Source organism: Schistocerca piceifrons, chromosome 4 (genome assembly GCF_021461385.2).
Source record: "Schistocerca piceifrons isolate TAMUIC-IGC-003096 chromosome 4, iqSchPice1.1, whole genome shotgun sequence".
In the NCBI taxonomy this organism is placed as follows: domain Eukaryota; kingdom Metazoa; phylum Arthropoda; class Insecta; order Orthoptera; family Acrididae; genus Schistocerca; species Schistocerca piceifrons.
Window position 1 is genome coordinate 576,933,588 of NC_060141.1, and position 27,352 is coordinate 576,960,939.

Consider the following 27,352-nt stretch of genomic DNA (forward strand, 5'->3'; position numbering starts at 1 on the left):
CTACCTCCTCCTCCATTGTAAACTGAATTCTCGAGTTTATACTGTTCAGATGTTCGTGGAACCGTCTTAGTCCCTCCCTACCATGTCTCCACAGCACAAACATGTCATCCACGTATCGGAACCATACATTTGGTTTTTTGCTGGCAGTACCTAAGGCCTGTTCTTCGAATTTCTCCATAAAGAAGTTTGCAATTACGGGACTTAGGGGGCTCCCCATAGCCACGCCATCCGTTTGCTCATAAAACTGTTCATTCCACTTGAAGTATGTGGTCGTCAAACAACACTTAAACAGTTCTGAAACATCGGCAGGAAAAATTTGATCCTGCTGTTCCAATACATCATTAAGTGGAACCATGGTAAACAGCGATACCACATCGAAGCTGACCAATATGTCCTCCAGCTGGACCACTATGCCATTCAATCTGCTGATGAAATGTGTCGAATTCTTTATATAAGAGTCCGAATGGCCCACATGTGGTTTCAACAGCGTAGTCAAAAACTTGGCTAACGAGTCGGTGGGCGAACCAATGGCACTTAGTATCGGTCTTAACGGCACATTTTCTTTATGAATTTTGGGCAATCCATAAAGCCTCGGTGGTAGCACAACCAATAATTATCATGGAAGAATGTGTACTTAAAATAGTAAAAGAGTAATAACATGAAAGCTAGCAGACTTTCCAGGACAGTTATGTTGCTTTTCTACACATTTTGATAAAAGGATTTTTAAATGTGTGTCAAATAGAGAACTCTCACCAGTTATTTTAGGAAAAAAAGGAAACAACTGATATCTGTGTATGTTAAAGGAGAGTGGCATTACAGAAAAATACTTTTATGAAGCAGCTGAGAAGTACTGTCTATTGCCTAATGTAGATCATTCACCAAGCAAGTGGAGTCCAAAGCGTCAGCATTAAAGCTGACAGTATATTTCTCTCTGGATTTTTCTCAGTGGCAGGAAATGTTACCAACCTGTATGAAGAAGACACTAGTGACATTATAAATATGACCAAATGATATATGCTACCAACGTAAATAGTGAAATTGTGATTCCATACTACCATTGATAGATTCACTGTGCAGTGTGTACAGTAACAAATGTAATAAGGACTTGTTTAACATTTATAGTAATAATAAGTATCGACAAATGGGTACCAAAATTTCTTTCCCACTGTTTATTAAAGTGCTAGGAAAATTTCAGAATCCTTTGGAATTAACATAGGTGTTGGGCAGAGCAGTGGGCTCTCACCATTTCTTTTCAATTTGGCATAAGATGCATTTCTTTTCAGTTTGGTGTAAGATGCAGTCATGAGAAAGTGTGATAATGAATTACAAGAGAAAAACATTGAAGGAATTCATCTGGGACTAGGAAGAGGAAGATTCAAGGTAAAATGTTTCACTTTTGCCAACAATCTTGCAATAATCTCTAAGGGCAAAACAAGTGCAAACATAATGACAGAAACACTTCACAAAATTGCAGTTAAAACTGGATTACAAATATGATATGAGAAAACAGGTTACATTGTACATAAGCACAACAGAGAAAAATATATACAAACACAATGCGAAAACATTAAAAGAGTTGACAATTTCAAGTATTTGGGAGAATGGATTAGATAACATTACAAGCAAATGAAAAATTAAAGAAAATGGAATTAGCATACAAACTTGCCCAGAACTGATGTAATAAAAGATCAGTATTGTTCCAGGCAAAAATAAGACACTAGGCAGCAATAATTAAACCAGAAGCACTGTAGGGATCTGAATCACTTACAATGAATTAAGGAGGTGAACAAGAAGAACTGGAAAAGAAAGAAAGGAAAATACACAGGAAAAATACGGGCCCACAAAAGAGCAAAACAACAACTGGATGAAGAGGACAAATGAAGATTTGTAAAGAAACATAGCAACAGCCACGGAAACAATAAGAAAGAGGAGATTTAAGTTTTGTGGTCATACTCACAGACTGAGGAACAATAGACTAACCAAGAAAATTTTCAGTTTTATTTACAAATTAAAAATCTCTATGGGGTGGCTTGAAGAGACAGAAGGGATTTGAGAAAACTTAACATCACAGAATACACCATACAAGACTGGAAAAATTTCAGACTATTGATCAATATGCAAAGTTTCCTGTCTGACAACAAAAGCCACTACCTGGGATAGTGATATCAAATGAACAGAGGCAGGCCATCAATCATTGCATGAAGAAGTTCATGGAAGATAAGAAGAAGAAGAAGAAGAAGAAGAAGAAAAAAAAAAAAAAGATTGTTGTAAGTTCTAAGTGGTCTAGAATTGGCCCAAGGGAAGTACAATATGTATTACTTGGGTAGATACACAACACACATCTTCAATAAGACAGTTGAGTCTCCTAAGAGATGATTATAACTGTACCCCTTAGCTCCAATGATGGCTTAGAGATGCAACTGATGTTCGTGAGATATCTGTTGTATTTCATTTAAATTCATTTGTTCAAGGTTTTTAGAGTATTAATTACTGACAAAAACTATATTTTAATGGCAGCACTGAACTGTGATATCACACCAGCATATCCCACTTCCTTAGTAACTTAAACTTCTTATTTGGAGGCTGAACCTGTGACTTTATTTGTGGCAAGGCAGATATGATAGATCCTTTTGTCAATTGGTCTCGAACTGTCATTTGGATTATCAGCATTGTTTTATATTGCTAAATTAATATAGGTGAATGATAAAACCTTTAATTCATGTAACTCTAATTTTAGTTCTGCAGCAGCATTAGAAAAATTAATAATAATACAAATCAATACATTATGACTTTCAGCAGTATATATGTAGGACAGATTAATATAAAAAAACCTGGCATGAACGCCTTGTTATCAAAGTTTGCTGTCTTATTTAAATGTAACTACACATATTGTATTTTATTTCCTACTAGTACTGCACCACCCTTGGAAGTATTATGAGACCATTGTGTTGATCATCCTATTGAATTTTAAAGGCTTCCAAATAGGGCATAGATATATTTGTGTTGCTTCATGACTGTAGTGTAGCTGTAATGGGCATACCTGGAATTATCACATCCATTGTCATGACAGAATACAAACTTAATGAGAAAACTTACATGATGAGCACAATAATGGAAGAAAACTAAATGTAATGACTGAATGAAAGAAAGTAGTTGTTGTTAACAAAGTAATTTACTGGCAATGTCTGAGTGGAACACAAACATTTGTGTGAGATAATACACTATTACTTCTGTGATGGTCTCAGGTTCGAGTTCAATTTCTTCTAGTTCAGTCATTGTTATTTTATTTGTTTCTGTCCTGTTAATGACATGAAGAGTCAGTTTGGTTCCTGTGAATCAGTTCATTCTTTCTACTGTTATTATTATTATTATTATTATTATTATTATTATTATCACACTGTCCAGTCACATTAATGTGAACACCTGTCAAAAGTCTGAAAAACCACCTTTTGCAGTGTGGATTGCTGTGAGACATGCAGGAAGAGTGTCAGTGAGGTCCTGAAATGTATCGACAGGGATGTGGAGCCATGCTGACTCCAGCATTGTGGCCAGCTGCACTAGGTTTCTTGGTTGAAGATCTGTGGTGCGAACAGCAGGATTGACATGGTACCACAGATTGTCAATTGGATTTAAATCTGGGGAGTATGTTAAACTCATCCTGGTGCTCTTTGAAACACACACATACACTGAAAGCTATGTGACATGTTGCATTGTTCCACTGGTAGGTGCCAATGTGCTGAGCAAAAACAAACTACATGGTCTCAAGGGATAGATGTATACTTTTGTGCCTTTCGGAATTATGAGATCACCTAGCGAATGCCACGAAAACATTCCCCAGACCATAATGCTCCCTTTTTCAGCCTGGGCCGGTCTGCCAAACCAATGGCCATCTGTGCAATGGAGCATAAAATGTGATTCATCTGAAAAGGCTGCCCGCTGCCACTCAGTGGACATCCAGCTGAGATATTGGAATGTAAATTCCAGGCTTTGTCACTGATGAACAGCAGTTAACAGGGGTGCATGGACCAGGTGCTTACTGTGGAGGCTTATATGCAACAAAGTTTGCTGACTGGTCATTGAGAAGACACTGTTGGTTGACTATTGGTTCATGTGGAAGGTCAGTTGCATCTCTGTTCACCCGTAAACATCTGTGCAGCCATCGTTCACCCCTGTCATCTATGGCCTGTAGTGCAACACAGTTGCCTTGGTGCCTGTTGTGGATAGCACCTTTTTGCCATTCACAGTATACTTTAGCCATGGCAGCATGCAAACAGTTGAGAAGCTTAGCCATTATGGAAATGCTTCCACCCTTTGCCAAAAAGCCACTGATCATGCCCTTTTGGATGTAAGGTAAACTGCTCCATTTCCACATTACAACAACAACTGCTCTGTTTCCTGCATCCCCTGACACGTGTAGTAGTAGTAGTAGTAGTACAGGCCTTGGCCAATTGTAGACCACTTAGAGCCAAAGACTACCATACAATCTGTTTTTCGTATCTTCCCAGAACTCCTTCATACAACGGATGATGGACTGCCTCTGTTCATTTGACATCACCCTTCCTAGGGTGCGGGTTTTGTTCTTGGATAGGGAATTTTGCAGTATTGATCAGTTGCCTGAAATTTTCCCTGTCTTGAATGGTGTCTTCTGTGACTAAGTTTTTTCAAATTCATTCTTGTCTTTTCTCATAGTTGATGGTGTGGAACATATTTTCCACTGTGAAGTGGATAGGTATGTTCCATACCATCAGCTATGGTTCTTTTTAATTTGGAAATGAAATTAAAAATTTATTATTCTATTGTCATTCATCCTGTAAATATGATCGTAAAACTTTAATCTCCTCTCCCGTATTGTGCCCGTGAGTGTTTCTATGTAAATCTTCAGTTGACATCTTTATCCACTTGTTATTTCTGTTTTTTTGTAGTTCTAAACAGTACAATTACTCAGAAAAATTTTAAAAGTACTGTCCTGAAAAATTGCATCCCTCGTTTTAATGAAACTCTAGCAATTTAATTCGAAAATCTTGTATCCATTTGATTCTTAAAATTATCCTACAAAGGCACACTCAATATTTTTTTGCCATTTTCATTGGTTGGCTCTTGGAATGTAAAGAAAGGCCTTGCTTCTAAATATTCTGAGGTGTCAAAGATCTCTGCTTCTTGTTTGCCTAAGCTTCTGTTTTTTTGTTTTTTAATGCCTTAATTGAACATCTAGTAATTAGGTAGACTGCAGTAGAGACTGTTTCTGCCCATAATTTGCACTCATTGTCATAAAAAAGCACCGAAAAGGACCTGACTGATCCACTGCAAAGTGGACTGGTATGTCCCACACCATCAGGTGTGCTAATGATTACTTTTCTAGGATAAGCTGTGCATTTGGGAATAACAAGGGGTGCCAGGACATTGTGCCTGTTGGTTGATATAAGAGGGCCCCAAACGGCCATGGCAACCCATACAGTAGTGAGTAGCATCATTAGGGCATCACCTGAATGTGCACTATGCCCAGGTGATCCATTTGATAGCAAATTATACAGCTAGACGAGTGTGAGAGAGGCAGCATCTTGTAGGTGTGAGGGGCTGGATGGTCCTACACAAGGAGGAAGCAGTGATGGATTGTCTGCTACGCGGGAACAGAACCAATAGCAGTGATGATAGGGGCCATCCAGTAGGCTGTCCTGCCTTCTATGCAATGTCCCATAAGTGCTAGTACCATTGGTGGGCAGTTGCATGATGCAGGGTTTGCCACATGCCAGATGTTATGACTGTTGCCTCTGACATCCATGCTGCTTCATGTCTGACTCACATAGTGTTGGCAACAATGGACATGGCACTCTGCAGATTGACAGCAGGTTATCTTTCAGATGAATCCTGCTTCTGCCTTGTCGACAACTATTGGGTGCATGCATGAGGCACAGTGGAGAGTGCCACAAAGAAGGGTTTGTGTTTTCCCATCATATGTCACACCTGCTGGTGAGATAATGTGGGGAGCAATATCCTATGGTGACTGTTCACTGTTCGTGTTGCTAACGGTCTCTGTGACAGTTGCACAGTATCTAGATGAGGTCCTGCAACCAGTAGCTCTAGTGTTCATGAAAGCTCACACCTATGCACTATTTCAAAAGGGTAACTCATGTCCTTGTACAGCTGCCACCTTCTGAGTGTGCCTTATGGCTGTAGATACTCTCCCATGACCAGGGGCATCACCCAGTCTCTCCCCAATCGAGAAAGGAGTGTGTCACCAGGACTCCACCTCCACCGACTAATTTGTGGGATCTGCATGCTCGTGTGCAAGAGGTACAGGACAGAGTATCATAGGACTACATCTGAGACCTGTACAACTCTGTGCCATGATGTACTGAGATTTGTATTCACAACCACAGTGTCCCGACACCATACTGATGTGTACTTTTTTTGGCCATGCGTTTCTCCTTTGTAGTGGAAAGTGTAATCATTTCATATATTTTTATATGAAATCATTCAGCATTTGCCTTTTAAAACATTATTTATTGCAACTGCTTTTTTTCGCATGTGGTCTTTTCAATCATTGTGGGATGTAATCCACTCAATGATGTAAAGCTGTGACATGTAAGAGAAGCTGCATTAGGTGCTTTGTATTTGTTTGCTGTACTGTATATCATATGTTATAGAGCTAGTGAAACAATGATGAAATTTAAACTTAGTGTTTACATTATTATTTTACCAGCTCTGACAAAATAACAGTAATAATAATAATAATAATAATAATAATAATAATAAGAATTATTATTATTATTATTATTATTATCATTATCATGATCATGATGATGAAATTTCAGCTTCAGTGTTTACATTATTATTTCACCAGCTCTATAACATATATGGTCTATGGAACAGCAGATAAATGCATACCACCTCATGATACAGCTCTTACACAGCATGTCACAGCTTTGTGTTTTTGACTGGGTTACAACAACAACTGAAGATGACCACATGTTGAAATTGCAATCACAAGAAATAATGTTTTAAGAGCCAAAAGTGGAATGATTTCATTTAAAAATTTCACAAAGGCTGTGGACACATTTAGCATCAAACTTCTGCTTTTCACATGTGTGGTACCCTTTACCTGCCTGCCAGCAATGATCACAATCTGGCTTGTCCTTCTGGGTGCAGCATGCAGGATGAGAGGCAGTGAGGTTCTGGAAGGTACCAAACAGAGATATGAGGCCTTGCCAACTCCAGTGCTGCAGCCAGCTATGCTAGTTTTCTAGGTAGAGGATCCATGGAGCAAATAGCCTTAACGGGATCGTCTCATACGTTCATGATTGGGTTTTAATCCAAGGAGTTTGGTGGCCAGAAGAGTACAGTAAACTCTCCTAGTACTCTTCAAACCATGCCTGTACACTTTGACCTGTGTGACGGGTTCCATTGTCCTGCTGATAGATGTCATAATGCACAGGGAAAACAAACTCCATGTAGGGATGGCAATGGTCCCATGGGATAGATGCATACTCATGTTAATCCATTGTGCCTTCCAGAATGATGAGATCATCCAGGGAACGCCAAGAAAACATTCTCCAGAACAAAACACTTCCTCCTCCAACCTGGACCCTTCTGACGATTGTTATGTGGTGTTTGCTTTACGCCAGTAGAGCATAGAACGTTATTCACCTGAAAAGACCATCTGTCATCACCCGGTGAATGTCCGTTTACAGCACTGGCTTGCAAATTTCAGCCTTTGTCACTGATGAACAGCAGTCAGCATGGGTGCATGAACCAGGCAGTTTGTTGTGGAGACACTGTTGTAATCCCCTGATTCATCTGGGTGGTCAGTTGCTCAAATCTATTCACCCGTACACATTTCTGCATCTGTTGTTCACCCTTGTCATATATGGTCCATTGTAAATCTCTGTCACCTCTGTGCTGGTTTTGGATAGCGCCATTCTGCAGGCATGTCATACCTTAACCACAGCAGCACTCAAACAGTTGGCTATTTCGGATATGCTTTTACCCTTGGCTCAAAAGTCACTGATCATGCCCATTTTGAGATCATATAAATTGTTCTGTTTCCGCATTATGACAACGAGTGCACTGCATTCTGCATCCTCTGGACATGCTTTATATACCCTCCACTGCTAGTACTGGTACATGCTGTGTGTGAGTGGTTATTGCATGCCATAGGCATTGGCCCTGTAAATGTGACTGGACCACATATAAGCCTAAAGACATGAAAGGGAAGCAGTAGTTGAGAAGAGTGTGACAAGGCTGTAGTATATCCCCAGTTTTCTTCAGTCTGTACATTTAGCAAGCCTGTAAATGAAATCAAAGAAAAATTTGTAAAGGAAATTAAAGTTCATGGAGAAGAAATAAAAATTTTGAGGTTTGCTGATGATATTTTAATACCATCAGAGATGGCAAAGGACTTGGAAGAGCAGTTAAATGGAATGGATAATGTCTTGTTAAACGGAATGGGTAATGTTTGAAAAGAGATTACAAAAAGAACATCAACAGAATTAAAACAAAGGTAATGGAATATAAATGAATTAAATCATGTGATGCTAAGGGAATTGGATTAGAAAATGTGACACCAAAGTTATTGATGAGGTTTGCTATGTGGGCACAAAAATAACAGATGATGCAGACTATCAAGACCAAGAAAAGAGTTCCTGAAAAAGTGAAATTTGGTAAAAATACTTATAGATTTCAACCTTTCTAAAGGTATTTACCTTGAGTGACTACTATGGAAATGAAATGTTGATGATGGGTTAGATGGATGGAACAAATAACCATTTCTTTATTTTAAACAACAAAAATTCCAGGATGGAAGGTAACAGTATTTTGAAAAGGAAAATTGCTACTCACCATGTAACGGAAATGCTGAGTTGCAGATAGGCACAACAAAAAGACTCTCACATTAAAGCTTTTTGGCCATTAAGGCCTTCGTCAACAACAACAACAACAACACACACACACACACACACACACACACACACAACTGCAGTCTCAGGCAACTGAAACCACACTGCCAGAAGCAGCACCAGTGCATGATGGGAGTGGCGACTGGGTGGAGAGAGGGGGGGGGATAGCATGGTGGGGGTGGCGGACAGTGTAGTGCTCCAGGTTAGACAGAGGGCAGGAGAAAGGTGGGGTGGGGGCGGGGGGGGGGGGGGGGGGAAGTAGCGGAAAAGGAGAGAAATAAAAATACCGGGTGTGGTGGTGGAATGACAGCTGTGTAGTGCTGGAATGGGAACAGGGAAGGGGCTGGGTGGATGAAGAAAGTGACTAATGAAGCTGAGGCCATGAGGGTTATGGGACTGTGGGATGTCTTGCAAGGAAAGTTCCCACCTGCGCAATTCAGAAAAGCTGGTGTTGATGGGAAGGATCCATATGGCACAGCCTGTTAAGCAGCCATTGAAATGAAGGATGTCATGTTTGGCAGCATTTTCAGCACCAGGGTGATCCACTAGTTTCTTAGCCACGTTTGTTGGTGGCCATTTGTGTGAACAGACAGCTTGTTGGTAATCATACCTACACAGACAGCAGCTCAGTGGTTGCAGCTTAGCTTGTAGATCATATGACTGGTTTCACAGGTAGCCCTTCGTTTTATGGGATAGGTGATTTTAATGACCAGATTGGAGTAGGTGGTGGTGGGAAGATGTATGGGACATCTTGCATCTAGGTCTATTACAAGTGTATGAGCCATGAGGCAAGGGATTGGGAGCAGGGGTTGTGTAAGGATGAACGAGTATATTGTGTTGGTTTGGTGGATGGCAGAATACCATTGTGGGAGGGGTGGGAAGGATAGTGGGCAGGACATTTTTCATTTCAGGACACGAGATGTAATCGAAACCCTGGCGGAGAATGTAATTCAGTTGCTCCTGTCCTGTGTGGTACTGAGTAATTAGGGGAATGCTTCTCTGTGGCCGGACAGTGGGACTTTGGGAGATGGTGGGAGAGTTGAAAGATAAGGCATGGAAAATTTGTTTTTGGACAAAGTTGGGAGGCTAATTACAGTCAGTGAAGGCTTCAGTGAGACCCTCGATATAGTTCAAGAGGGACTGCTTGTCACTGCAGAAGTGATAACCACGGGTGGTGAGACTGTACAGAAGGGACTTCTTAGTATGGAGCAGATAGCCTTACCATCAAATAACCCATCTCTGACGACCACCCCTCCTTCCACAATGACCTCCACCTGTTCAGATTTTGCCAATCCTTAGCCCACACCAACATAGTGCTGCAAAACCACATCAACCAAGCCCAAACCTCCTTGCAGTACCTTCTCTCCATACATAAAATTCTCCTGCTATGCAGTTTCGAATTCCTGGAACCGATAACACACATTGAAACTCTTGCCCTGCCGGAACTTGAACAACATGCACAACACCACCTCAAAAAGCTCTCCATGCCGGTCACTTCTTACTCCTACCTTGGAGTACCACTGTCCACCACCTCTACCAACAACCCTCAAACCTCCCCCATGTCCCCTCATAGCTAACAAACCCTGTCTCGCAGACCTACTTCACTTACCCCACCCTCCAACACTCACTCCCACCACCACACAGAATCGAAAACCTAAACAAACCCGCAACTCAGTCATGAACCTATCCTCCAGAAGCCTTAGCCCCACAGAAATATCTGTCCCTTCCAAAGACCTCACCTTTTGCCCCACTCCCAAATTCAGTCATGCAAGACTTGTTGAAAACCTTCTCCCAGTCTCTACAGTGGAAGCACTTTTTCACCAACAACCCTACCAATCAGACTCAACCAATGACCAATATTGAACCATGCCTAATTCAGTTCACTCCTCCATCCAACTGTGATCCACCCGCACTGCCCCCATATCACCCCTTGTTAACTTTCCAGAATTTCTTAGCCTAGAACCTTGTCTCGCCATCATTCCCCAAATCCCTCAACAAGCAAATCGACCATACATCTGCAGAAAGAACTGCAGTCCACCATCTAAAAACTGATCCCAACCTTGTAATCTTATCTGCAGACAAAGGCTCCACCACTATTGTTTTGAACCACAAGGATTACCTGGTGGAAGGACTCCGCCAGCTGTCAGATACTTCCACCTACAAACCTTGCCACAGTGACCCTATTCCAAAAATCCAGCAGGATCTCCAGTCAGTACTCAAATTCTTAGGCCCATCCCAGAACCTCTCCCCGAAGTCCATCTCCCTACTCACCCCTACCACTCCCCACACTCCTACCTTCTGCATACATTACCTACAAACAAGTCTGGCGTACAGCTATGGGCATGGCACCATCCTATGCCAACCTATTCACGGGCCATCTAGAGGAATCCTTCCTAAAAACCCAGAATCCTAAATCCCTCACCTGGTTCAGATTCATTGATGACATCTTTGCTATCTGGGTTGAAGGTGAGGAAACCTTATCCACATTTCTCCAGAACCTCAACAACTTCTCCCCCATTTGCTTCACCTGGTCCTACTCAACCCAACAGGCCACCTTCTTAGATTTTGACCTCCACCTCAAAGATGGCTACATCAGTAGCTCCATCCATATCAGACCTACTAACCACCGGCAATTCCACCACTTCGATAGCTGCCCCCACCCGTGGTCATCGCATCCTGCAGTGACGAAACAGCAGTCCCTCTCAAAATACATCGAGGGTCACACTGAAGCCTACACAGACTGTAATTATCCACCCAACTTTGTACAAAAACAAATCTCCCATGCCTTATCTATCCACTCTCCCACCGCCTTCCAAAGTCCCACCATCTGGCCACAGAGGAGCATTCCCCTCGTAACTCAGTACCACCCAGAACTGGAGCAATGGAATTACATTCTCTGTCAGGGTTTCGATTACCTCTTGTCGTGTCCTGAAATGAAAAATGCCCTGCCCACTATCCTTCCCACCCCTTCCACTGTGGCATTCCGCCATCCACCAAACTAAAACAATATGCTTGTCAGTCCCTAAACAACTCCTGCTCCCGATCCCTTACCTCTTGGCTCATACCCCTGTAATAGACCTAGATGCCAAAACTGTCCCATACATCTTCCCACCACCACCTACTCCAGTCCAGTCACTAACATCACCTTTCCCATCAAAGGCAGGGCTACCTGTGACACCATTCATGTGACCTACAAGCTAATCTGCAATCACTGTGCTGCACTCTATGTAGGCATGACAACCAACAAGCTGTCTGTCTGCATGAATGGCCACCGACAAACTGTGGCCAAAAAACAAGTGGACCACCCTGTTTCTGAACACGCTGTTACACATGATATCCTTCATTTCAATGACTGCTCGGTGGGCTGTACCATTTGGATCCTTCCCATGAACTCCAGCGTATCTCAATTGCGCCGGTGGGAACTTTCCCTGCAATACATCCCATATTCCCATGACACTCCTGGCCTCAACCTTCATTAGTCACTGTCCTGACCCATCCAGCCCCTTCCCTGTTCCCATTCCAGCACTACACAGCCGTCATTCCACCATCACTCCCAGTCTTTTTATTTATCTCCTTTTCTGCTCCTCCTTCCCCCCCCCCCCCCCTCCACACACACACACACACACACACACACACACACACACACACACACACACCTCCTGTCCTCTGTCTAACCTGCAGCACTTCACTGTATGCCGCCCCCACCATACTATCCCTCCCCCTCCCCACCCAAGCCTCCTTACCCCCACCCAGTTGCCAGTCCCATGATGCACTGGTGTTGCTGCTCACAGTGGGGTTTCAGTTGCCTGAGACTGCTTTCATGTGTGCGGGTTGTGTGTGTGTGTGTGTGTGTGTGTGTGTGTGTGTGTCAATTGTCTATTGTTTGGCCTTAATGGCCAAAAGCTTTATTTGTGACAGGACTTAGCATCTCCGCTATATGGTGAGTAGCAACGTTGCTTTACATAATATTGTTATTATTTTATTTTTTATTTTACAAATCTGATTCCTTAGGACCAAATTGAAGAGCAAATCTCCAAGGTCATGGAATGTGTCTATATAAGAAATTACAACATAAAAATAACAACAGATAAAATAAAATGTTTATGAACCCAAAAACACCGTAAGTTTATGTAAATGCAACCAACAATATAACATGGGAATCAGCTTAATTTTTCAAGGAACTCCTCAACAGAATAGAAGGAATGACACATGAGGAAACTCTTTGGTTTCAATTTGAAAATGTGTGCATTACTACTAAGATTTTTGAATTCTTATGGTAGCTCATTGAAAATGACAGCAGCAGTATACTGTGCACCTTTCTGCACAAGAGTCAAGGAAGTGCGATTCAAAAGCAGACTGGATTTCTGCCTAGTATTAACTGAGTGAAAGCTGCTAATTCATGGGAATAAGCTGACATTGTTGACAAGAAATGACATTAAAGAATATGTATATTGAGAGAACAATGTAAGAATACCCAGACTAATGAACAGGGGTTGACAAGAGGTTCGCGAACTTACTCCACTTATTGCCTGAACCGTGCATTTCTGAGCCAAAAATATCTGTTGAGAAGGGAAAGAGCTACCCCAAAATGTAATACAATATGTCATAAGTGAATGAATATAAGCAAAGTAGACTACTTTTCATGTCAAACTATCACTTACTTCAGGTACCGTTTGAGTAGTAAAAATAGTAGCATTAACTCTTTGAACAAGATACTGAATGTGGGCTTTCCACAACAGTTTACTCCCTATCTGAACACCTAGAAATATGAACTGTTCAGTTTACTAATCATATGCCCATTCTGTGATATTAAAATGTCAAGTTTTGTTGACGTTTCTGTAAAAACTTAGTCTTACTGTGATTTAGCATTAGTTTATTTTCTAGAAGACATGAACTTATGTCATGAACTGCACTATTTGGAACAGTGGCAATGTTTACACAGCATCCTTTACTACCAACCTAGTGTCATCAGCAAACAGAAATATTTTATAACACATCATTTATGTAAATAAGGAACAAGAGTGGCTGCAGCACTGATCCCTGGACACCCCCCATTTGACCATGCCCCACTCAGACCCCACATCATAGCCATTCACAACAATGTGGATAATGACCTTGCACTGTCTGTTGTTAATGTAAGGGGTGAACCAATTGTGAGCTACTCCCCGTGTTCCATAAGGGTCCAACTTCTGGAACAATATTTTGTGATCAGCACAATCAAACTTGTTATTTAAATTAAAAAAAATGCCTAGTGTTTGAAACCTTTTGTTTAATCCATCCAGTGCCTCATAGACAAATGAGAATATGGCATTTTCAGTTGTTAAACTGCTTCTAAAACAAAACTGTACATTTGATAGCAAAATATGTGATATAAAATAATCAATTATCCTTAATTACACAGCCTTTTCAATAACTTTAGCAAACACTGATGGCATATAACTAGGTCTAAAATTGTCTATGTTCTCCCTGCTACTGAGTACTTTAATCATTCTACTGAGTACTTTAATCATTCAGGAAACTGACCATTCTTAATGGAAAAATTACACAGGAAACTGACTATTCTTAAAGGAAAAATTACAAATATGGCTAAGTACAGGGCTGACATGTGCAGCACAGTACTCTAGTATTCTTCTAGGCACTTCATCATATCCATGAAAGTCCTTAGTCTTCAGTGATTTAGTTATTAACTCAATCTCCTCCTTGTCAGTATCACAGATGTCAATCTCGGAAAGGCATTTTCTACGAGAGTTCTATGATTCCCTGTAGAAACTAAGTTTTTATTTAATTCACCAGCAATGCTCAGAAAGTGATTGTTAAATACTGTACATATATTTGGCTTATCTGTAACAGAAATATTTTTACTATGAACTGACTTTATACGCTCTACCTTGTGCTGATGACTAGACACTTCCTTCACGACTGACCATATTATCTTAATTTTATCCTGTGAAATGCTACTCTATATCCGTACCAAATACTCGTTGCCTTCCTAATAATATTTTTAGCACCTTACGATACTGTTTGTAGCACCATACAATACTGTTTGTAATGCACTACTGTAGCTTGATTGTCACTTCTTCTAACATTTTGATATAATTCCCTCTTCATTCTACATGATATCCTTATCCCACTAGTCAGCCACCTAGGCTGCCTTTTACTGCTAGTACCCTGTTTAGAACGTTCTAATGGAAAGTAACTTTCAAAAAGCATGCGAAATGTGTTAAGGAGAGCATTATATTTGTCATCTATGTTATTGGAACTGTAAACATCTGCCACTCTTGTCTCTTAATGAGGTTTAATGTAATATGGAGGTACTCTTACTGAAAAAAAAACTGACTAAAAGAGGGATCATTTGATAGGCTCCAAGCCTGAGGCCTAAAGGAACTGTCAATTAGGTAATGGAAAGAAATTTGAGGGTGAAAATAATAGAGGGAGACCAAGGCTTGAACACAGTAAGCAGGTTCAAATGGGTAGGTTGCAGTAGTTATTTGGAGGTGAAGAGGCTTGCACAGAATAGAGTGGTGTGAAGAGCTGCATTGAAACAGTCTTTGGACTGAAGACCACAGCAACAGCAAATTATTTCATTATGTTTCTCTAGCAGAAAATAAAAAAGAAATAAAAGACATACAATGTCCTCAGGAGCTGTCAGGCATTTTGTAAGTACATGTGTGGCCAACGAATATTTATTTATATATGTAGGTCATTGAAAGAACCTGAAAACCCAACATCTGAATGTTATTTAAAGAGTCAATCTACTCAGGGACTTCAATAGTATTTGCCTAGAAGGTAATTTCCCTTCACAGTGGTGAGATAGTATCATCATCCCTAAAGCAAACCAGGCAAAAACACCACCTTCATCAACAGTTACCGATAGATTAGCCTTGGCAACATACTCTGCAAACTTCTTGAAAGGATGGTAGCCAGATGATTATGCTCAGTTTGCAAATCACAGGTCCATTTGTCCCCCTATCAGTATGGTTTCTGGGAGGGTGACTCACAATCGACCATCTGTATATGTTGGAATCAGCAATCTGACAGGTTTTTTTCTAAGTGACAACACCTCATTGCAGTCTTTTTTTACCTACATAAGGTAAACAACATTGCTTGAGGCACCATTTTTTTATTCGGCAGCTTCTGCCAATTGTTTTGAGTGAGAGTTCATGCCTCACTCATTTTCCCAAGAGTCCAAGAGAAAAGCATCCCACAGGGGCCTGTGTTACGCTGTTCCTAATCACTATCAATGGGATAGTGACCTCTTTCAGACCAATGGTCACTCCCGTACTTTTTTTTTGATGACTTTTGCATTTGGTTTAGCTCCCAATCTGTAACCTTGGCTGAATGTTGGCTTCAAGATGATGTCTGAAGGGCATCCATTTCTTGGACCCTTTTCAATGACTTCCAGCTCTCTCTGCGAGATCATCTCGTGGTACAAAAACTTATGAAAGTTTCTCACTTTAGCCACAAGTCAGTAGAAAGTGGTGAAGGTGACATACAGCATAATAGGTCATGCCTTCCCACCCAAGACTGTGCTTGTTAAGCTAATCCTTTCCTGAATTATCTTAATGAATCACTGCTTAGGATTTCCTCCAACCTGTTTTGTGTGAATCCTTTGTAGCACATTGAATTCTTCAGAAGATGCAAGCAGGCTGCCTGTGATTATAAGTGGATGTGCAGTTAGCTAATTTACTCGAAATAAGTTCTGTGGTGCCATTATGATGTGTATATTAGCAAATACCATAAAATAATTACTATTAAATAATCTGAAAGGATTCTTCTCAAAAAGTTAATAAAATTCGAGAGCATGGTAAAACCAACTATACAGAAGGACAAGCTCTGAGTGTGTCCTATCGCCAACTATCACATACAACACGCTCTAGTATATCCTATCATTGGCTGGTGAGGTTGGTGTACAGCTGAAATATCTTGCATACTTCATAAAACTTCGTAGCTATTTGTACATTGTCCACTTTTGGCATAACAAATGCTAGAAGGAGCCCATGGGTCATCATTTATATATTGCTTTACTGCATAGTAGCATTGTATTAAAGCTCTGATGACCCATGGGCTCCTTCTAGCATTTGTTATTCCAAAAGTGGACTCCGATAAATAATACTTAATAAAGAAAAATCTGAGTTTCTTTCCAGAATACTTCTAATTCCCATAGATATTGATCACCGAGCAAGATTCATTCTCAAGGCTCACATACTTCTCCCCAATCCAGTGATTCACTACCACGTCATATTGTCCACTCCTTTATGAGTAACAGCTTCTTACTCGGTGCCATTGTATTCTGTAGTGCTGCTTGAGGCAGTGAATTACTTCTGCTTTCTGCAAAGTCCCAGTAAAATGTAAAATTTATAAAATAAAATGCTGTCTGAAACAAGAGGAATCTCACATTTTCCATGAAAACACGAGTCACACATTTCTGTCATTGTACTACAGTTTATCTTGCCTAGATCTCTACATGGGTGCACAGCATTTGGACATTGTTGCACAGTTCCATATTTTGGAAGTCCTTGTTAATAAAAAGCTGACAGGACTGCCAACATTTGTCAACTAAAGACTAGCTGCTTGTGAAAGTTTAATGCTCTGTGCTTCCTCGCCTACACTTCTTGTGGTGCACTTTGTGCTACTCTACTCTGTATTTACTGTGCCCTGGTCTTGTCCCAATTGGATTATGGTCACCAGTTTTATGGCAGAACGGCACCATAAGCTTTGAAATTATTGGACTCAGTCTGCCATCATTGTGTAAGGGTGGTCACTGGCACCATCCAGACTACTCTCCTTGCTGAAGCAAGATCTTAATCCTTCAGTTCCAATGATGCCAACACTTGCTTACTTTTGTAATACCATCCAACAATTTCCTATTCATTCATCTTACTAAATCCTTTTTGCATACTGGGGGCACCAACCATCTGATACCTGGTTTCAGTTGGAATGCATTTTCAAGTATGTAAAGTTTCAGTTGCCTCCTTCCTTGGCCTGTTGGTGCCTGTTCCTCTCTCAGTTCTTCAGGAGTGTCGGGGTGATGATGTCATTTACTTTGACGGCTGTGAAACCATGAATGGAACAGAATGTGCTGTTACATCTCCTCTGGTCAGGAACAACATTGTTACCGGGAATGTGTAGTATTCTTTTGAGGGTGAAGATATCTATTAACAGAGCCCTCCACTTAATTAAATGGATCTCCCTCAGCCAGTTTTAATTCTGGTGTATCAATGAGCAGTCTCCAAGCTGTTGAGTGGTGTTACTCTTGTCACACTGTGAGATCCGCTTTTGATGAACTTCTCTCTGACCTTAATCATATTGTCTGAGCCAGTTCTCTTTCTTTTGGTCCCAATTAATTTGAATATTCCAGGAAATGAACAGGTTGACTGACTGGCTAGAGAAGTGATTACTCACCCAGCATTCACTGGAATGATTCCGGGTACAGATTTGTGGGTGCAAATAAGATCTCTTCTCACTTGGAAATGGAGCATCTGATGGGCTACTACCCCCTCTAGAAAACCCTGCACTATCAAGGAGACAACTGCTGCACAGCACTGCCTCTTCCGTTCCTCCAGGAAGAAATCTACCATACTACATCTCCTCAATGTCAGTGATGCCAGGTTAACCAATGGTTTTATTTTATGTAATGAAACACACCCCCCCCCCCTCCCCCCCCCACACACACAGCTGTGGGATGGGCAGCCTCTGTCACAGAGCTCCAGGTGATACTCTCCTGATCACACCCACCTATTGACCTGATTATTTCTTTCACCTCTGTCAGTCCATTATGTTTTTAGCTTTCTCACTTTTATTATTACAAATATCCTAGCTAGAATGCACTGTCCTTGCACTTACTTGGGTTGGTAGTGGATCAGATGTGGGTGGAAACCCCTTGTCTGCTTGTGTCTGTGTATGTGCTGTTGGATATGGGTGTGTGCGCGAGTGTATACCTGTCCTTTTTTCCGCCTAAGGTAAGTCTTTCCGCTCCCGGGATTGGAATGACTCCTTACCCTCTCCCTTAAAGCCCACATCCTTTTGTCTTTCCATCTCCTTCCCTCTTTCCTGATGAAGCAACCGTTGGTTGCGAAAGCTTGAATTTTGTGTGTATGTTTGTGTTTGTTTGTGTGTCTATCAACCTGCCAGCGCTTTCGTTTGGTAAGTCACATCATCTTTGTTTTTAGATATATTTTTTCCCACCTGGATTGTTTCCCTCTATTATATACATATATATCTCTCAACACAGTCACTCTGGCAACAAACACATTTATCCCAGTGAGAGGCCAGTTTGTTGATACTGTCACTGTAGAATCTTTGGCTCTGGTGACTTGAGTCACAGCCACAGCTCTGCTTGCACTTCATCAATGTTAAAGTGAAGTCCTGAAAAGTGTTCCATAAGTTTTGGAAATAGATGAAAATAGGATGGGGCCAAGTTGGGGTAGTATGGCTGAAGATTGATGACAGTAAACCCAAGACATGGAATTGTTGCAGATGTCACAGCACTCGTGTGTGCTCTGGCATTTTCATGCTGAACGAGAGGGTGCTCAATGTGTGAATAAACTCTTTGAATTTGAAACCATATTACAGCACACTGTTTCTCACTTGCCACCTTAGTTATTTTACATGTTGCCATGTTACATGCTACAATTCAAAGCCCTCTAGTGGCAGAGGGCTGCAGATATGTAGACATGAAGAAAAAGATGTAGACTGTTAATAATGTTTATTTTATTTAAAAATCTTAGAGGGCTTCCAAATACAAAAATTGGGAGGCATTATTTTTCAGCACGTCCTTGTAGTATTAAGTGACATAGTGAACACATGGCAAGGGTTCTAGGGTCATCACAATTGTTTTGAGGTCACCAAACGATGTTTTCATTCAGCATTTTTTCACCAATAAAACTTTATGGTGCACTCTCTCAGAATAACGGGCACTTCATGCCTATACAAATATGCCCAAAGTGGTACTGCAGTGACAAAAAATGGGCTAAGAATGGGCCCTAACATGCCTGATAAAAGCTTAAAATTACTGCAAAAATCTATATAAAACTGAAAAGACTGCAAATTCAGTAAAATATTTCTAATAACATTACTCTTTCAAAATACGAATCATAAGCTGGGCATTTTTGATGAATTGTGATAGATGAGTGAAGTATACAGAAAAATGCAAAGCAAATGATTTTGTGTTAACCTTGTAGTGTGTGTCCTTATTTGCCGTTTATATGTATCAATGTATATAAATATATCTAAAAACAAAGATGATGTGACTTACCAAACGAAAGCGCTGGCACGTCGATAGACACACAAACAAACACAAACATACACACAAAATTCAAGCTTTCGCAACAAACTGTTGCCTCATCAGGAAAGAGGGAAGGAGAGGGAAAGACGAAAGGATGTGGGTTTTAAGGGAGAGGGTAAGGAGTCATTCCAATCCCGGGAGTGGAAAGACTTACCTTAGGTCTGCTTGTGTCTGTATATGTGCGGATGGACATGCGTGCGTGCGCGAGCGCACCCCCCGCCCCCCCCTCCCCCAAGGCAAGTCCCCCCCGCTCCCGGGACCGGAACGACTCCCCACCCTCCCCCCCAAAACCCACATCCCCCCCCCCCCCCCCCCCCCCCCACCGACGAGGCAACAGTTTGTTGCGAAAGCCTGAACCCCGTGTGCATGCCTGTGTTTGTTTGTGTGTCCTTCGACCCGCCAGCGCCCCCGCCCGGCAAGTCACAACAGGAAAGGGGGAAGGAGAGGGAAAGACGAAAGGATGCGGGCCCCAAGGGAGAGGGCAAGGAGTTACCCCCAATCCCGGGAGCGGAAAGACCCACCTTAGGGGGAAAAAAGGACGGGTACACACACACACACACACACACACACACACACACACACATATATATACAGACACAAGCAGACATATTTAAAGACAACGAGTTTGGGCAGAGATGTCAGTCGAGGCGGAAGTGCAGAGGCAAAGATGTTGTTGAATGACAGGTGAGGTATGAGTGGCGGCAACTTGAAATTAGCGGAGATCGAGGCCTGGTGGATAACGGGAAGAGAGGATATATTGAGAGCAAGTTCCCATCTCCGGAGTTCAGATAGGTTGGTGTTAGTGGGAAGTATCCAGATAACCCGGACAGTGTAACACTGTGCCAAGATGTGCTGGCCGTGCACCAAGGCATGTTTAGCCACAGGGTGATCCTCATTACCAACAAACACTGTCTGCCTGTGTCCATTCATGCGAATGGACAGTTTGTTGCTGGTCATTCCCACACAGAATGCGTCACACTGCAGGCAGGCCTCAATTTCCGCTAATTTCAAGTTGCCGCCACTCATACCTCACCTGTCATTCAACAACATCTTTGCCTCTGCACTTCCGCCTCGACTGACATCTCTGTCCAAACTCGTTGTCTTTAAATATGTCTGCTTGTGTCTGTATATGTGTGGATGGATGTGTGTGTGTGTGTGTGTGTGTGTGTGCGCGAGTGTGTACCCGTCCTTTTTTCCCCCTAAGGTGGGTCTTTCCGCTCCCGGGATTGGGGTGACGCCTTGCCCTCTCCCTTGGGGCCCGCATCCTTTCGTCTTTCCCTCTCCTTCCCTCTTTCCCGGTGGGGTGGCAGTTTGTTGCGAAGGCTCGAATTTTGTGTGTATGTTTGTGTTTGTTTGTGTGTCTGTCGACGTGCCAGCGCTTTCGTTTGGTGGGTCACATCACAAACTGTTGCCTCATCAGGAAAGAGGGAAGGAGAGGGGAAGACGAAAGGAAGTGGGTTTTAAGGGAGAGGGTAAGGAGTCATTCCAATCCCGGGAGCGGAAAGACTTACCTTAGGGGGAAAAAAGGACAGGTATACACTCGCACACACGCACATATCCATCCACACATACAGACACAAGCAGACATATTTAAAGACAAAGAGTTTGGGCAGAGATGTCAGTCGAGGCAGAAGTGTAGAGGCAAAGAAGTTGTTGAAAGACAGGTGAGGTATGGGTGGCGGCAACTTGAAATTAGCGGAGATTGAGGCCTGGCGGATGACGAGAAGAGAGGACATACTGAAGGGCAAGTTCCCATCTCCGGAGTTCGGATAGGTTGGTGTTGGTGGGAAGTATCCAGATAACCCGGACGGTGTAACACTGTGCCAAGATGTGCTGGCTGTGCACCAAGGCATGTTTGGCCACAGGGTGATCCTCATTACCAACAAACACTGTCTGCCTGTGTCCATTCATGCGAATGGACAGTTTGTTGCTGGTCATTCCCACATAGAATGCATCACAGTGTAGGCAGGTCAGTTGATAAATCATGTGGGTGCTTTCACACGTGGCTCTGCCTTTGATCGTGTACACCTTCCGGGTTGCAGGACTGGAGTAGGTGGTGGTGGTGGGAGTGTGCATGGGACAGGTTTTGCATCGGGGGCGGTTACAAGGATAGGAGCCAGAGGGTAGGGAAGGTGGTTTGGGGATTTCATAGGGATGAACTAACAGGTTACGAAGGTTAGGTGGACGGCGGAAAACCACTCTTGGCGGAGTGGGTAGGATTTCATGCAGGATGGATCTCATTTCAGGGCAGGATTTGAGGAAGTCGTATCCCTGCTGGAGAGCCACATTCAGAGTCTGGTCCAGTCCCGGAAAGTATCCTGTCACAAGTGGGGCACTTTTGTGGTTCTTCTGTGGGGGATTCTGGGTTTGAGGGGACGAGGAAGTGGCTCTGGTTATTTGCTTCTGAACCAGGTCGGGAGGGTAGTTGCGGGATGCGAAAGCTGTTTTCAGGTTGTTGGTGTAATGATTCAGGGATTCCGGACTGGAGCAGATTCGTTTGCCACGAAGACCTAGGCTGTAGGGAAGGGACCGTTTGATGTGGAATGGGTGGCAGCTGTCATAATGGAGGTACTGTTGCTTGTTGGTGGGTTTGATGTGGACGTGTGAAGTTGGCCATTGGACAGGTGGAGGTCAACGTCAAGGAAAGTGGCATGGGATTTGGAGTAGGACCAGGTGAATCTGATGGAACCAAAGGAGTTGAGGTTGGAGAGGAAATTCTGGAGTTCTTCTTCACTGTGAGTCCAGATCATGAAGATGTCATCAATAAATCTGTACCAAACTTTGGGTTGGCAGACTTGGGTAACCAAGAAGGCTTCCTCTAAGCAACCCATGAATAGGTTGGCGTACGAGGGGGCCATCCTGGTACCCATGGCTGTTCCCTTTAATTGTTGGTATGTCTGGCCTTCAAAAGTGAAGAAGTTGTGGGTCAGGATTAAGCTGGCTAAGGTAATGAGGAAAGAGGTTTTAGGTAGGGTGGCAGGTGATCGGCGTGAAAGGAAATGCTCCATCGCAGCGAGGCCCTGGACGTGCGGAATATTTGTGTATAAGGACGTGGCATCAATGGTTACAAGGATGGTTTCCGGGGGTAACAGATTGGGTAAGGATTCCAGGCGTTCAAGGAAGTGGTTGGTGTCTTTGATGAAGGATGGGAGACTGCATGTAATGGGTTGAAGGTGTTGATCTACGTAGGCAGAGATACGTTCTGTCGGGGCTTGGTAACCAGCTACAATGGGGCGGCCGGGATGATTGGGTTTGTGGATTTTAGGAAGAAGGTGGAAGGTAGGGGTGCGGGGTGTCGGTGGGGTCAGGAGGTTGATGGAGTCAGGTGAAAGGTTTTGCAGGGGGCCTAAGGTTCTGAGGATTCCTTGAAGCTCCGCCTGGACATCGGGAATGGGGTTACCTTGGCAAACTTTGTATGTGGTGTTGTCTGAAAGCTGACGCAGTCCCTCAGCCACATACTCCCGACGATCAAGTACCACGGTCGTGGAACCCTTGTCCGCCGGAAGAATGACGATGGATCGGTCAGCCTTCAGATCACGGATGGCCTGGGCTTCAGCAGTGGTGATGTTGGGTGTAGGATTAAGGTTTTTTAAGAAGGATTGAGATGCAAGGCTGGAAGTCATAAATTCCTGGAAGGTTTGGAGAGGGTGATTTTGAGGAAGAGGAGGTGGGTCCCACTGTGACGGAGGACGGAACTGTTCCAGGCAGGGTTCAATTTGGATGGTGTCTTGAGGAGTCGGATCATTAGGAGTAGGATTAGGATCATTTTTCTTCGTGGCAAAGTGATACTTCCAGCAGAGAGTACGAGTGTAGGACAGTAAATCTTTGACGAGGGCTGTTTGGTTGAATCTGGGAGTGGGGCTGAAGGGGAGGCCTTTGGATAGGACAGAGGTTTCGGATTGGGAGAGAGGTTTGGAGGAAAGGCTAACTACTGAATTAGGGTGTTGTGGTTCCAGATTGTGTTGATCGGAATTTTGAGGTTTTGGAGGGAGTGGAGCTGGAAGTGGGAGATTGAGTAGATGGGAGAGACTGGGTTTGTGTGCAATGAGAGGAGGTTGAGGTTTGCTGGAAAGGTTGTGAAGGGTGAGTGAGTTGCCTTTCCGGAGGTGGGAAACCAGGAGATTGGATAGTTTTTTGAGGTGAAGGGTGGCATGCTGTTCGAATTTGCGGTTGGCCTGTAGGAGGATGCTCTGAACAGCCGGTGTGGATGTGGGAGAGGAAAGATTAAGGACTTTTATTAAGGATAGGAGTTGACGGGTGTGTTCATTGGCTGAGTTGATGAGTAGGTGAAGGATTAGGTGGGTGAGGGCAATGGATTGTTCAGTTTGGAACTGGTACAGAGACTGATGGAAGGAAGGGTTGCAGCCCATCCGTCACAGCGGGACCCACCTCCTCTTCCTCAAAATCACCCTCTCCAAACCTTCCAGGAATTTCTGACTTCCAGCCTTGCATCTCAGTCCTTCTTAAAAAACCTTAATCCTACACCCAACATCACCACTGCTGAAGCCCAAGCCATCCGTGATCTGAAGGCTGACCGATCCATCGTCATTCTTCCGGCGGACAAGGGTTCCACGACCGTGGTACTTGATCGTAGGGAGTATGTGGCTGAGGGACTGCGTCAGCCTTCAGACAACACCACATACAAAGTTTGCCAAGGTAACCCCATTCCCGATGTCCAGGCGGAGCTTCAAGGAATCCTCAGAACCTTAGGCCCCCTGCAAAACCTTTCACCTGACTCCATCAACCTCCTGACCCCACCGACACCCCGCACCCCTACCTTCCACCTTCTTCCTAAAATCCACAAACCCAATCATCCCGGCCGCCCCATTGTAGCTGGTTACCAAGCCCCGACAGAACGTATCTCTGCCTACGTAGATCAACACCTTCAACCCATTACATGCAGTCTCCCATCCTTCATCAAAGACACCAACCACTTCCTTGAACGCCTGGAATCCTTACCCAATCTGTTACCCCCGGAAACCATCCTTGTAACCATTGATGCCACGTCCTTATACACAAATATTCCGCACGTCCAGGGCCTCGCTGCGATGGAGCATTTCCTTTCACGCCGATCACCTGCCACCCTACCTAAAACCTCTTTCCTCATTACCTTAGCCAGCTTAATCCTGACCCACAACTTCTTCACTTTTGAAGGCCAGACATACCAACAATTAAAGGGAACAGCCATGGGTACCAGGATGGCCCCCTCGTACGCCAACCTATTCATGGGTTGCTTAGAGGAAGCCTTCTTGGTTACCCAAGTCTGCCAACCCAAAGTTTGGTACAGATTTATTGATGACATCTTCATGATCTGGACTCACAGTGAAGAAGAACTCCAGAATTTCCTCTCCAACCTCAACTCCTTTGGTTCCATCAGATTCACCTGGTCCTACTCCAAATCCCATGCCACTTTCCTTGACGTTGACCTCCACCTGTCCAATGGCCAACTTCACACGTCCACATCAAACCCACCAACAAGCAACAGTACCTCCATTATGACAGCTGCCACCCATTCCACATCAAACGGTCCCTTCCCTACAGCCTAGGTCTTCGTGGCAAACGAATCTGCTCCAGTCCGGAATCCCTGAATCATTATACCAACAACCTGAAAACAGCTTTCGCATCCCGCAACTACCCTCCCAACCTGGTTCAGAAGCAAATAACCAGAGCCACTTCCTCGTCCCCTCAAACCCAGAATCCCCCACAGAAGAACCACAAAAGTGCCCCACTTGTGACAGGATACTTTCCGGGACTGGACCAGACTCTGAATGTGGCTCTCCAGCAGGGATACGACTTCCTCAAATCCTGCCCTGAAATGAGATCCATCCTTCATGAAATCCTACCCACTCCGCCAAGAGTGTCTTTCCGCCGTCCACCTAACCTTCGTAACCTGTTAGTTCATCCCTATGAAATCCCCAAACCACCTTCCCTACCCTCTGGCTCCTATCCTTGTAACCGCCCCCGATGCAAAACCTGTCCCACGCACACTCCCACCGCCACCTACTCCAGTCCTGTAACCCGGAAGGTGTACACGATCAAAGGCAGAGCCACGTGTGAAAGCACCCACATGATTCATCAACTGACCTGCCTACACTGTGATGCATTCTATGTGGGAATGACCAGCAACAAACTGTCCATTCGCATGAATGGACACAGGCAGACAGTGTTTGTTGGTAATGAGGATCACCCTGTGGCCAAACATGCCTTGGTGCACAGCCAGCACATCTTGGCACAGTGTTACACCGTCCGGGTTATCTGGATACTTCCCACCAACACCAACCTATCCGAACTCCGGAGATGGGAACTTGCCCTTCAGTATATCCTCTCTTCTCGTCATCCGCCAGGCCTCAATCTCCGCTAATTTCAAGTTGCCGCCACCCATACCTCACCTGTCTTTCAACAACTTCTTTGCCTCTACACTTCTGCCTCGACTGACATCTCTGCCCAAACTTTTTGCCTTTAAATATGTCTGCTTGTGTCTGTATGTGTGGATGGATATGTGCGTGTGTGCGAGTGTATACCTGTCCTTTTTTCCCCCCAAGGTAAGTATTTCCGCTCCCGGGATTGGAATGACTCCTTACCCTCTCCCTTAAAACCCACTTCCTTTCGTCTTCCCCTCTCCTTCCCTCTTTCCTGATGAGGCAACAGTTTGTTGCGAAAGCTTGAATTTTGTGTGTATGTTTGTGTTTGTTTGTGTGTCTATCGACCTGCCAGCGCTTTCGTTCGGTAAGTCACCTCATCTTTGTTTTTATATAAAATTTTTCCCACATAAACAAAGATGATGTGACTTGCCGGGTGGGGGCGCTGGCGGGTCGAGGGACACACAAACAAACACAGGCATGCACACGGGGTTCAGGCTTTCGCAACAAACTGTTGCCTCGTTGGGGGGGGGGGGGGGGATGTGGGTTTTTTTGGGGGGGGGGGGAGGGGAGGGGGGGGGGAATCGTTCCGGTCCCGGGCTCTCGGACTTCTCCGTCTAATAGGCACTGCTCATGCATGGTTGTTTACATCTTTGGGCAGGTTGAGTGACATCTCTGAACAGTCAAAGGGACTGTGTCTGTGGTACAATATCCACAGTCAATGTCTGTCTTCAGGAGTTCTGGGACTGGGGGGATGCAAAACTTTCTTTGATTTGTGTATATAGACCGTGGCAATGAGAGGGAGATGCTGAGTATGG

General features: G+C 43.6%; 1 protein-coding gene across 5 annotated transcripts in view; it reads left to right on the forward strand.

Moving 5' to 3' along the window:
• Positions 1-27,352, forward strand: part of LOC124795100 — a 145,859-nt gene that overhangs the window by 92,360 nt on the left and 26,147 nt on the right. The window contains exon 8 of one of the 5 annotated variants that reach the window (XM_047258938.1): positions 1,284-1,364. The exons of the other annotated variants lie outside the window; for them this stretch is intronic. Within the exon in view, the coding sequence (XP_047114894.1) occupies positions 1,284-1,316 (33 nt within the window). The 3' untranslated portion in view covers positions 1,317-1,364. Of the gene's footprint in view, positions 1-1,283; positions 1,365-27,352 lie in introns of those variants that run through there. 5 annotated transcript variants of the gene reach the window in all.